Source organism: Phalacrocorax aristotelis, chromosome Z (assembly GCF_949628215.1).
Source record: "Phalacrocorax aristotelis chromosome Z, bGulAri2.1, whole genome shotgun sequence".
Lineage (NCBI taxonomy): Eukaryota > Metazoa > Chordata > Aves > Suliformes > Phalacrocoracidae > Phalacrocorax > Phalacrocorax aristotelis.
Window position 1 is genome coordinate 13,990,024 of NC_134311.1, and position 12,839 is coordinate 14,002,862.

Consider the following 12,839-nt stretch of genomic DNA (forward strand, 5'->3'; position numbering starts at 1 on the left):
CTTATACAATAAGGTTAGACACTGACATACTGAACCAAGAGGGTTAGAGATTGATATACTGTTTCATTTTAAATCAGGAAGATTATATTTTCAAATATGTATTTCTCATTTTGGGCATTTATGGTTAACACATGAGAGGGAATAACAAGATTTCTTTATCAAGGCATTTTAACATCAGGAAAAACGTTATGTTGCTAACCCTACCAACATCAAAGTATCTGCAGTTTAATATATGCTGAAGATTTTATTTAAACAGGAAGAGCAGTAAAATAGTGGAGCGCCCTGGTATCAATGAAAGACAGATCTCAGACATTTTGCAAAGTTTATATCTGTTACATAAATGATTGCTGTATATGCAAATACAAACCCAGTAAAAGAAAAGCTTGGTCAAAGAGCTATGAGCTCATAAGATCAAGTATGTACCAGATAAACAATGACAAGTAGTTTAGCTCAACTGAAAGTGTGCTCTGAAAACATGGGAAGAAGCTGCCTACAGGCATTGAAAATTAAGTATTAGGGAAAGACAGGTAACAAGAAACAAAAGAATTGACACTTGCAAAGGTGTCTCATTATGCACCAGATGAAAGCTTTTCAAATGCAATTTTGCTAAACTCCTCTAACCTCACCTGCTTTGTTCACACAATATGTTTTCAGAAATACAGGGCACCTGAGGCACCTCTTGTTGTTCCTGTTCCTCATTGCTCAATACATCTGCTTGACACAATACAGCTTCATTTTCACCCTTTAATTTGCAATAAAAAAAAGCATGAAGAAAAAGAGAATCAAGCAAGTTTTAAAAACAGAATTGTATTTGATTAAAAAAAACACCAACAAACTACAGATCTCTGCTATTTTTCCAATCTGAATCAAGAAAAGAATCACATTGTATTTATTAACAGTAATCTGCCTGAGCACATAATTCAATTTATGGGCAAGCAGGAACAGAAGTCTTTTCAGTCCTGGGCTACCTTGAGTTAGGCTCTTAAATACTACATGTACCCAAGCCTTATGAGTAACACTTCTATTTAGCATTCAATCAACTCTCTATTACATGGAGCATTACGGAAACAAAACACTTTAGCAAATGGAAAAATCTTTGAAAACCGGACACTGCAGAGCACAGCAGACACAAACCTAAGCCACTACAACATAAGCCCTTCCGAATCTGAGGTTATTAGTTTTACTTCTGCATTTGCCACACTGGTTCCACAAAGAAGCCACTCAAACACACCCCTCAGCATTCCAGGTCTGTAACAGCTTTATTAGTACAGAAGAGCATCAGACCCTCTGTGGTTTGCACAGCACAGAGTAGATATATGTGCATGGTCCATAGGCCACAAGTCTAGAATAGGCAAAGCTGAACTACAAGCAACTATCTCATCTAGGGGTCAGCTGACACTGTGGCACTGAGAGGGAGACTACAGATGCAGTGTGCTCATGCTCCTCTCTAGGCACGCAGCACACAAGTACTCCAAGCTACCTCTACATGGGTTCAAGAACAAAACCAGGTATAACTACTCCAAGAAATTACTCACTCTTAAAAAGATTAGCTATGTTTAAAATCTAAGGCAAGTCTACACAGAGACAATTCAGGCCCACATCCATGACATGATTCATGTGTAACCATTTTGTGGGTTTTTGAGAGTTCATCATACTATAATGGCTTTCGAGTATTTCAATAGCTTTTACAGTGTCTAGTAAAATGTCTGCGAGGACACTCCATGTAGGCGAATGATTACATTTACCTAAGTAAAGTAGAGTAGCGTCAGGCGCTGTAGTGGTGAAGCCAGCCAAAGACTACCTAGTTAGTAAGACCTTCTTCCCCCCCACCCCGAAGAGCTATCCCTTTGCCTTCCCTTCATACTCCACACTATATTCTTCAACACAGACTTTATTCATACAAACAGGAAAGATAAAATGAAGAAAAAAGCTAATCTTCATGTATTGCAATATAAACCATGTTTTTATTCTAGAGGTTATCTTAAATGTGCATAATTATTTTTTCAGTCGTGCAACCCAATCAAAATCAGATCCTAATTTTCAGAAGACATTAGTAGTACAAGTTGGAGGCTTCACTGATTTCATACCTGCAATACCTCAACATACCAGGGTTTTGGTGACTTTTTTCATCTAGTACAGTGTCTCAGCTTCAGTGAATGCAAACCAGATGTTCTAGTTTGACTTCATAAAAACAGAACTTGCAACTTGGAACCATACTTTTGAAGGCAACATGCTTATTCTTATTAGACTTACCACGACAGTATTAGCAGACTCATCTTTTTGCAATATCAACTGCTCTGCTTCAGGCTTTTTCTCCCTCTCACTTCCTGATATTCGCAATTCCTTCTTTCCAACAGCTCTTCCCAAGTTTGGCTTATACCTTTGAAATCTGCTTCGCACTAACTGGACAGGTTGAAGAGGTGTTCGTTTACTTTCTTCTTCAGTGCTGTTTGTGCTATCAATGCTAAGCCAGACAGAAAAAAATAAACCCAAAACTTAACACAAAAGCATATCATTAACAAACACAGGTTCTTTATATTTACACATAAAAGAGCTGAGTAGTTAAAAGAAACCTTGTAAAGTTCTGCTGTGCTTAAGTTACAAACACAAAACTTTGTTGCAGCAAAAATTTCAAAGCACCAGTCTCCTAACTACTCCTGCAACAGAATTAACTAACTCACTGGAGGCATTAACTTACTGTCTGCTTACTACTATAAAACCAAAGCAATTTTCCCATGGTTTCTCTGATAAGTGAACTAGTATTTCTCTGCTTACCTGAAATAAATCTAGTGTTTCAAATGATGAAACAGTTGTAAAGTGAATGCTCATTAATTTCATGTTTAGCATAGAAGTAACTGGAATTTTAGTATTACTAGTGTCAAAACTATGAGAACTGAGATTTCCTTCAGTATTTTTACCGGACTTTCTTTGCCAGTTAGCAATCCATTGGCACAATGATTTCCTTTTAAAATACCTTGTTACAGTCAAGAAACAAAAGTAGCGAAGCCCTTACCCTGCATTAGTAGTTGAGGTGGCATCTTGGTTAATTTCAGGTGGACAAAACTTGAGTTCACCATCCTCTGACCTTGAAAGTGTCTTTGGGGACTTAGAACTTGGCCTCTCAGAAACCTCCTGAAAGCCAAATAATTTCTCCTTTCCTAAGGATTCCAGTGGTTGCAGGACTTCATATTTTCCCACTTTCTGAAAAATGTAAACACCAGAAACAGAAAAATTCATGATACTAAACCAAAAGGAGACACTGTGATGTCCACAAAGTTCAGTACTAATCACTCTCTGAAGTGTTTCCTGCAAAAACCCCTCTGTAACTGCTCAACTAGTAATTTCCCAGTCTTTCCAGAACAAACATACATTTTGTTTCTTTTAAACAAAATAGCTTGAAATTTAGATGATTTTCTTTGTCATCTTCTATCAATACTTTCTTTCTTCACTGTCAACTCTACAAGGCCCACTCAGGTCAGAAAGACATCTAGACACATAACAAGATATAGAATATAGGTAATCTTTTTCTCCTCACATACAGCCAAGTGGAAAGTACCAGAGTTTTCACGTAGCATATTTTAGCTTTTGAAAAAGATGTTTCAAAAAAGATTAACTTGTATTTTTTAAATCATCAGTATTCCTTTCACAAGCCCAAAAGCTCAAATACAACTGAAGGAAAAAAAATGCCTTACAGCTGTATCAGGAAGAATACTACATTCACTGCCACACTGTGTCAAGCCTTCTTCCTTGTTGGTATCTTTCTGTGATACAACTTTATTATTTACATCCAGCACTTCCTTTCTACTAGTTGTCATTCTTAAATTTGGCTTTGGTTTCTGGAATCGACTCCTCTGTAGCCAAGCTGATGATGTAACAGTTTTCTCCTCTTCCTTCTGAAGACCACATTCCCTACAAAAACAAACAAAAGAACAATCAAAGGCATGGGACACCAGTGGTTCTCCAACTCATATATGACATACTTGTATGTAGCTCTCTTCAATACAGTAGCTCAGTTTAAACATCCTTAGCTTTCTTATAACAATAACAAATTACAGCAAAAGAAAACAAAGTTATTCTGAAAAGATCCAATAAAAGCACATTGAACATCACCAAAACCCTTATAAAGAGGTGAGCAAACACCTGTTAAAAAAATATGCCATTTCAGAACAACTGTAACTTCCAGCCACACTAAGAGGAATATAAACGTTTTACAAATGCTTTTCTTTGTCTAATCATGTTTAAAACTACCCAGTAGATTTACAGCACAGTTTAGTTTTTTTAAAGGACATTTTAATAGGAAACCAAACCCTACACTCAAGGATTTGCATTAACATATAGGGATGCACCATTAGGACCAACACAGAGAAGATAACCACAGGAACTGAGCATCAGGAAAACTTATTTATTTGAAAACTGAGCTCACGGTCTAAAGACAAAATTAACATCCAACAGCATATAAATTCAGTGCTTTCGAGCTCTTGGGGTTTTGTTTGTTTAAGTCTAGTATTGTCTTGATTAAACATCTCAATGTAGATACAAACCATGTTTTTTATGCTGGAGTTAATGTAAAAGTGTAGAATAACTAGAGATATTAATGGTTTCGAACCATCCCTTCTCTCCATTTAAAAAATAACCTTACCCTATACTGAAATCTGAAACCTGTTTCAAGACATCTGACAATGCCTTTTCACATTCATAGCTGTCTGCTTCTGAGGATTTTTCATGGGAACACTCCCTTGTACATCCTGAGTTCACCCCAGATTCCATAGAAACATCCCCTTCCAACATCACATTGCATGGCTGAGTGTCTTCATGAAACATCACATCCTAAAAGGAATAAAAGTTTCACTCTATTAGATGAAATATTTGTTCAACCTCTTTTAGAGGACTGGGGGAAAAGAAAAAGTTTATTTTAGTATCTCTTACAAAAACACTAAAAAGATATCTCTTGGTTCCTGTGCATCCAACTAATATCAGTAGATACTTTAACAGTAAAAATTTGTTATTTTTCTATGTAGTTTCTATCTGAATTGGTCTCTTTTCCAAGAGACCTTTTTTCTCTGCATTTTTCTTTTCAGATCTGGTATCACAAATAACACAACAAAGTGAGATATAATCCATCTATCCATGGACAACAGAACCCAAGTGCAAGCATGAGAAAATTCTGTAATAATTCAGTTTATTCTGAAAGAATAAACAAAGCATGCAAAGGCCATGCTTACAAATTATGTGATATGTACCAGGTCATTTTTACTAAAGGCTTCTACTTAGGCCCCAGCAAAACAGTGTGCCTAAGCAACTGCTCAAGAAACTTACATTTTTGAGGCATGGATCATTGTTTTCATCCCTGTGGTGTATCACACTTTCTTCTACTTCTCCACCTTCGGTTTTCTCCTCTTCAGGATCTTCTTCATTTGTCAGGTCTTTTTCCCTAGCAATAGTTCTTCCTAGGTTTGGTTTTGGTCTCTCTTCTCCGCCTCTCTTCAAAGGTGTTGGTTTCAGCACACTCTGTTTGCTGTCTTCTTGTAAGCCAGCTGATTCATTAGACCTGGAAAAATACACAAGATCCATAAGTAGATACCACATCTGAAAGTGGCAGGAGTCCTGGAGAAGTGATAATTTTTTCTTCTCTTTTCTTTAAACAGTTATTAACATACACTTATCTAAAATGTAGCTATGCATTACTAACTTCATGACACAATAAAGTTAGAAAATTACCTGCTAGAGACTGAAAAAGTACCTGACAAGTTTAAACTTAAGTTTGCCCTGTTCTTTTTCTTTTCCCACTGGAGACAGGATACCACACTAGACAGGCCTTTTTCTGACCCATAATGGCTCTTCGTGTATTCCTATCTGGTCTAGAGGTAGATGGATGGACCTAATTTAATGAAGGGTTAAAAATCATGAACATTCAGAAAATACATAAATAACTTAATAATCTTACTAACGTAAAAATATCAGACACACATTATTATAACTATCAGATACTCCTATGCCTTTTTACCTGGAGCACCCAGTTATATGTAGCATGTCCATGAAAGAAATAACTGCTAAAGTATATTTCTGCCAGATTATCAAACCCAGTTTACCTGCCTCCATCCTATTCAACTATTCCCCTTTAAAAAAAAAGTTTGGGGATTTTTTTGTTGCTGATACTGCTTTTTTTTGTTATTGGGGGCTTTTTTTTGTTTTGGGGGGATTTTTTTTGAGGGTTTGGGTTTTTTTGGTTGGTTGGGGTTTTTTTTTTTAATAATCTCTCCTGTAGAACATATTCTTCCTGTTACACTACCGATATCATTTCTCCACTGAAAAGAAATACAAGAAACATTCTTAGTTAACATGTGCATTAAATTGCCCACATGTTGGAATTTTTTTCCCTAATACCAGACACCTAACATGTAACTACGCTTTAAGAACAAACACTTATTCCCATTGTTTAAATGCGAAACACTTTCCACCACTGGAACAGATGCATTTCAGCATTAAATCTACTGGAGAAGGCTTGTCTGAGTTTTCAAGGAACCAACTTTCCAGGTTTTTTTTGCATTTATCATGACTGACATCTCATTTAAATGCATTGCTTTAAAAATGAAAATGTTTAACTGATGTTTCATGCATAAAAAAAAGTTCCAATTCTTCCCTCAATTTCTCTCTCTATGTAGAAGTTTCTTCAGAAAATTATGTAATCACCACGCTATGTAATACTACCAGAAGTGAAAGCGATGGCAAATTGCTGGAGAGCAGCACATGCCTTCTCATTTTTCACATACTTACTGAGACACTGTCTCCAGGACTTCATCATCTTTTTCTGCAGCTGCTTCACTGACAGCATCCGAACCATAACTTTGGTCAGTATTCTGAACAGAAATAGAACAATAAGACATTAAGGCTCTTTCTTTTGTGAAGTACAGCATTACCTAACAGACCAGGTAAAGGCCCGTAACATGATACAAAATGGATTACTTATGACAGACACTGGTAATTACACAGTGCTTAGTGCAGTAAAATCTAGATCAAACAACTAAAGCTGTGTTTGCTACAGGACATGAAAGATTATTGGCATCTCCTGCTTGTGTGACAGGCTTCCAGCTTAGCAGAGGCCCCTAAGCAATACCACACTATCACTGCAGGGTAAGTAAGGGGGGAGGGAGGGGGACAGAAGAAAGTCGGGGACTGCGACAACAGAGGGGGGGCGGATGACCTCAACGACTGGGGGGGGAACACCACAACAACACACGAACGATGATGAGGGGGAGACACCAACGATGACGACAGGGGTGGGGCAGGAGCACAGAAGGGGGGGGCCGGGCCACAGACAAGAGAAGGGGGCCACACAGACGGGGGAGGAGGCCACAAGGGGAGGGTGCGGTTCTACACACACACACCGATGAAGAAGGGGGACAGGGAGACGGGACACTGATGAAGAAGGGTGGGGGGCGGCCAGACACACACCGATGAAGGGGGGTGGGGGGCGGCACACACCGCTGACAGGGTGGGGGTATACACATCAGGCAGGGTGACGAAGACGAAAGGGGACACAGATAAAAAGACGACGGCGGGATGGGGGGGCAACACAGAGACGACAACGGCAGGATGAGAACGACAGCGACGATGGGGGGGGGGCCACAGAGGAGACGACGGAGTGGGGGGAGCGACAGAGACAACGGGGGGGGGGGGGCCACAGAGGAGGAGACGACGACGGTGGCGAGCGACAGAGACGACGACGGGGGGGGGGGCACAGCGACGACGGCGGCGGGGGGACGGACACAGCGACGACGGCGGCGGGGGGACGGACACAGCGACGACGGCGGCGGGGGGACGGACACAGCGACGACGGCGGCGGGGGGACGGACACAGCGACGACGGCGGGGGGGGGACGGACACAGCGACGACGGCGGGGGGGGGGGAGCGACAGAGGCGGCGGCGGCGGCGGCGGGGGGGGGGTGGGGCAAAGAAGAAGGGGGGAGGAAGCCGCTGGATCCAGTAGCTTTTCACTTAACGTATTAACTCTAGTTTCCTTAACTCTATTAACTACCTGTTTGGTTTTTCTCTTAGGCTGTGGATGGGACATTGTATCATCATTTCCTGCATCTTTTCCAGGCTCTTCTTTCCTTCCAGACACTCTTGTAACATTAGGCTTAAATCTCTTTTGACGTCCTCTAACCTTTGCCTTTGAAGTTACTCTTTCTTCAGGTTCTCTGCACAAAGTATCCACAACAGTGATATTTACTCCATAATATTCAAGCCCATATAATATTCAATATTTGGACAGTTTTCTTTACTGGAATTGGGTTGTCTTTGAAAGGATTTGCACAAACTTACACAAGTTTCTTCACATAAGAAGCAAACTTTGTTTATTCTTACAGAGCATGAAAACTCAACTTATTTACCTTTTAAAAAGATATGAAGTTATCACACAAAGGAGGAACCTAACAGACTGCACACCATAGCTGCTTCTTCAAGTGTGAGAAGCAGAGCCATTAGCTGGCAACTGCAGGTGGGAAGCAGGCAAAGCCATAGTTAGCACTTCCTTCTCCCTCCCAAATTCCAAGCACAGATGGTCCTTCATAAAGTAATGTTTTCCTCAAGTTCCCAGAAAAGAAGTACATACCTTCTACCTCAGTATCTCTTGATCTCATCCAAGAGAATGCCAAAGTAAAATTTAAGATTTATATTAAAACTTCACAATTACTGTTGCCTTTTTATAACAGCACTATATAGAATAAATTAACAATTATAGTCAGTTAATTCCGGGAGACTGGAAATGTGATCCTAATACTTACTCAGATTTAGCATCCAAATCCATTTTCTCTACCTCTGTGACTTCATTTCTGCTTCTTCTACTGTCTGCCTCAGAGCACTGGAATTGAGGCAATGAATATATTACTCTCGGACAATCAGAACGGAGCCAATGAATACCACTTGGGACATCAGAGGCAGTTCTCAGAATACTACTTATTAGACTGTAGCTGGTCCACAGTATCAGCATTAGTCAAAATGGATAAAGCATCAAGAATATAGCTTATTAAGCAACATTCCTCCTTCTGACCTTTTCATCTGTCTTCACAAGTTTTGGAGAGGAAGTCTCACCCTCCATTTTCTCTTGGGCTGCTGCTTCTCTCCTTTCAGATAATCTCACTAAACTGGGTTTAGGTCTTTGCAAGCGTCCGCTGTCTGGTGGGTTTTCAGTTTTCCTTAAGAGAGAAGAAGAGGTGGCATATAGTATTACCAAAGACAAACGTGAAGTCTTATAAGGTCCAAGATGTACTTCAAGAGCACCACAGACTGCATTCGTAATGCAGCAAGACAAAAAACTGATAAAGATTACTGATTTCCAACACTGAGCAGACTTATTTTACATACACAATTTTGCATCTGCCACTCTTGTCCCTCAATCCCCTTTCAAAGCTATCCCACTCACAGCACTATATGAACTGCTGTTTTCAAACACCTTGTCCCACTGCCAACTCCATACATTATTGAAGAATAGGGAACATAAATCAATCTGTGTCCTTAACCCTCGGAATAGAGTGTCCTGGGATTCACACCCTGTTTGACAGAGCCCTACAGCTTATCAATAATCTTCATATTGGGAACTACTACCTTTTCTTATATTCTTCCTAGGACAGGTCAAATAAAGCTTTGACAGTCTTTACCATAAGAGTGAACTGCCCTTCAATAAGGGAAAGACAGAATCCTGAAAAACAATTTAGTATTAACTAGTAACCCAATTCTAAATCACCTTTAAAAATCATATCATGGAATAGGAAGTTGCCAGTGACACAAAAAAGGAACCTTTAGGCACAGACTTGTTTAAACACTATTGCTCAGTTACAGCAATAAGTGTAAGAAATAGTCACAAAGATTAACCTCATGAAGGAGTGCACGTAAGACAGAGACAGCTTGGAGTATCTTTGAGAGATATGTCTCAGCTTAGATTCCTGCACCAAGTTCCAAAGAGCAACAGTTTCCAATTAGGAAGGTATGTATACACCATACACATGATGTGGGCAGCTAATAAGCTCTGACAGACAGCTGTGAATTTCAAAGAATACAGTGAGGCCCTTTTACAAACGTCATGGTTTAACCCTAGTCCCCCACTAAGCATCCCACAGCTGCTCACTCACTCCCCCTACCCCAGTAGGATGGGGGAAAGAATCAGAAGGGCAAAAGTAAGAAAACTCATGGGTTGAAATAATAACAGTTTAATACTAATACTACTACTACTAAATTAAAATGAAAACAACAGGAGGCATGGGGGAACCCAGGGAAAAAAGAAGTGATGGAAATGCTTACCACCTGCTGACGGATGCCCTGCCAGTCCTTAAACCGACATCACTGCCCTCCCCAGCCAACTCCCCACACTGAGCATGTCATTTGGTATGAAACACCCCTTTGGCCAGTTTGGGTCAGCTGTCTTGGCTGTGCCTTCTCCCCTCCCAGCTTCCTGTGACCCTGGCAGGCCATGGGAGGCTGGAACAGTCCTTGACTAGTGCAAGCACTACTTAGCAACAACTGAAACATCAGTGTGTTATCAACATTATTCTCATCCTAAATCCAAAACACAGCACTGTATCAGCTACTAGAAGGAAAATTAACTCTATCCCAGCTGAATACCAGGACAACAACAACAAAAAAACCTCACAGCAAAAAATAAACCCACCCCACCCCCCAAAAAAAAAAATAATCGATTTTCACAATTAAGGTTCACCCACAAAGCAGCAGAATTTCTTCAGAGAACTCTCTTGTTCTTGCTGACTGTAGAGGGGCTGGTTTTTTTCCAATCTTAGTTAAGTTTTCCTCCTCGTTCCCATGTAACATTTTAAATCTTAGTTAAAGTATTGCTCCTCAGTGATCAAAATTTCTATCAAAAAACTTAACTGACTATGGAAAAAAAGTTATCATGATCTACCCTCTAGTCCAACCTACTATGGTCAATCAGAATTATATCAAAATTAAATAAATGTGGGTTTAGCTGAAGCACCATTTCAAGGTAAAATATATTATTCTACTTACATGATTTCAGACTGAGAGTCACTGTCTGACACACTCTGCTTTTCCTCTGGTCTATGAAAATCATGTGTGTCTTTGTTCTGAGTAAGGAAAAAAATAGCATTTTAGAAATGAAACAATAAGCATAGAAGAACTATTTGTTGTAAAGAAAAGTGGAAACAAGAACAAGATTCACAGAATGGTTGAGGTTGGAAGGGACCTCTGGAGGTCATCTGGTTCAAACCTTTGCTCAAGCAGGGCCACCTAGAACTGGTTCTCCAATACCATGTCCACACAGCTTTTGAATATTGCCATGGATGGAGACTCCCCAGTCTCTCTGGGCAACCTATGCCAGTGCTCAGTCACCCTCACAGTAGAAAAGTACTTCCTGATGTTCAGAAGAAACCTCCTGTGTTTCAGCTGGTGCCCATTCCCTCTGGTCCTGTCACTGGCCACCACTGGAAAGAGCCTGGCTTCACCCTCTTTGCACCCTCCCTTTAGGTTTTTATATAGATATTGAAGAGATCCCCCTGAGCCTTCTCTTCTCCAGGCTGAACTGCCCCCACTCTTTTAGCCTTTTGCCACAGGAGAGACACTTCTGTCCCATCACCATTCATGGCCCTTTGATGGGCCATCTCCAGTATATACATTTCTCTCATACTGGGGAGCCCAGAACTGGTCACAGTACTCCAGGTGTGGCCTCACCAGTGCCAAATAGAGGGGAAGGATCACCCCCTCAACCTGCTAACAATGCTTCTGCTAATGCAACCCAGGACACCATTAGCCTTTTTTGCAGCCAGGGCACACTGCTGGCTCATGTTCAACTTGGTGTCCACCAGGATGCCCAGGTCCTTTTCTACAAAGCTGCTCTCCAGGTGGGTGGCTCCTATCACATACTGGTGCCTGGGATTGTCCCTCCCCAGGTGCAGGACTTCATACTTCCTCATGTTGAACTTCATGAGGTTCCTGTCAGCCCATTTCTTTGTCTTTTAATTGGATGAAGCTGATAACAGATTCCTTAGGTAGTATCAGCCATCATTACTTTCCAGGTCTAGTATTTAAATCATTTTCCTAGAGAGCACTGACCATCACTCTGAAAATGAAATAAATTTTACAACATAGCAAACTAATCACAATTACAACAAAGATTTTATGGAATCTATTTAGTTAATTAAGGTAAAAGCCTACTGCATAAAAACATTGTTTCTCTATTTACCTCTTTTATGTAATAGAATCATGTTTCAAATCACTGGTTGGCTTAGTATTTCTACTTTTAGGACAGTGATTATGTTCATATACTTTTAAAATAGATTAACCACAGCAGGCCAAGAGAATTAGAACTGACATAAAAGGACTTTTGAAATTGTCAGTTTTAGGATTACTATGCCCCTTTCTCATGTCAAACAGCCATACATCATCAGCCAGAGACCTTAGCTACGCAGGCTACTGACACCACTATAATAGGCTGGTCTACATAGCACATTTTCCTGTTCAGCTCATTGATTTTTATAAATATTATTCCAACTAACATCAGCAGATTGTATCGTTATAACATTTCCAACTAGAAGCATTTAGTATTTGCAAAGATCCTAATCAGCTGATTTTCTGTTAAGATGAAGACATTCTTTTAGGTAACAGCATCTAAAATAGAGGCCAATGGACGTATAACACTAACAGAATCTCCTAATCTCTCACCACAAACTTTAGCCATAAGATCATTCTTCATCTTAGAAAGCACAAGTAATTCATTCCCCCTCAGCACAAGTCTTTAAAACAGTATGGTAATAAGTTCCAAAAATGGCAATGATGCAAGGATAGAAGGACAATCAGAGGAATGGAACTTTCAC

At 40.1% G+C, this 12,839-nt stretch overlaps 1 protein-coding gene across 2 annotated transcripts in view; it reads right to left on the minus strand.

Moving 5' to 3' along the window:
• Nucleotides 1–12,839, minus strand: part of LOC142050515 (transcription factor TFIIIB component B'' homolog) — a 53,434-nt gene that overhangs the window by 22,371 nt on the left and 18,224 nt on the right. For both annotated transcript variants that reach the window (XM_075079200.1, XM_075079199.1), the window contains exons 13-23: nt 11,017–11,093; nt 9,050–9,194; nt 8,784–8,860; nt 8,036–8,198; nt 6,775–6,857; nt 5,317–5,548; nt 4,640–4,827; nt 3,693–3,909; nt 3,014–3,201; nt 2,254–2,464; nt 627–742 (exon numbers count right to left, since the gene is read on the minus strand). In XM_075079200.1, the coding sequence (XP_074935301.1) occupies nt 627–742; nt 2,254–2,464; nt 3,014–3,201; nt 3,693–3,909; nt 4,640–4,827; nt 5,317–5,548; nt 6,775–6,857; nt 8,036–8,198; nt 8,784–8,860; nt 9,050–9,194; nt 11,017–11,093 (1,697 nt within the window). The remainder of the gene's footprint in view (nt 1–626; nt 743–2,253; nt 2,465–3,013; nt 3,202–3,692; nt 3,910–4,639; nt 4,828–5,316; nt 5,549–6,774; nt 6,858–8,035; nt 8,199–8,783; nt 8,861–9,049; nt 9,195–11,016; nt 11,094–12,839) is intronic.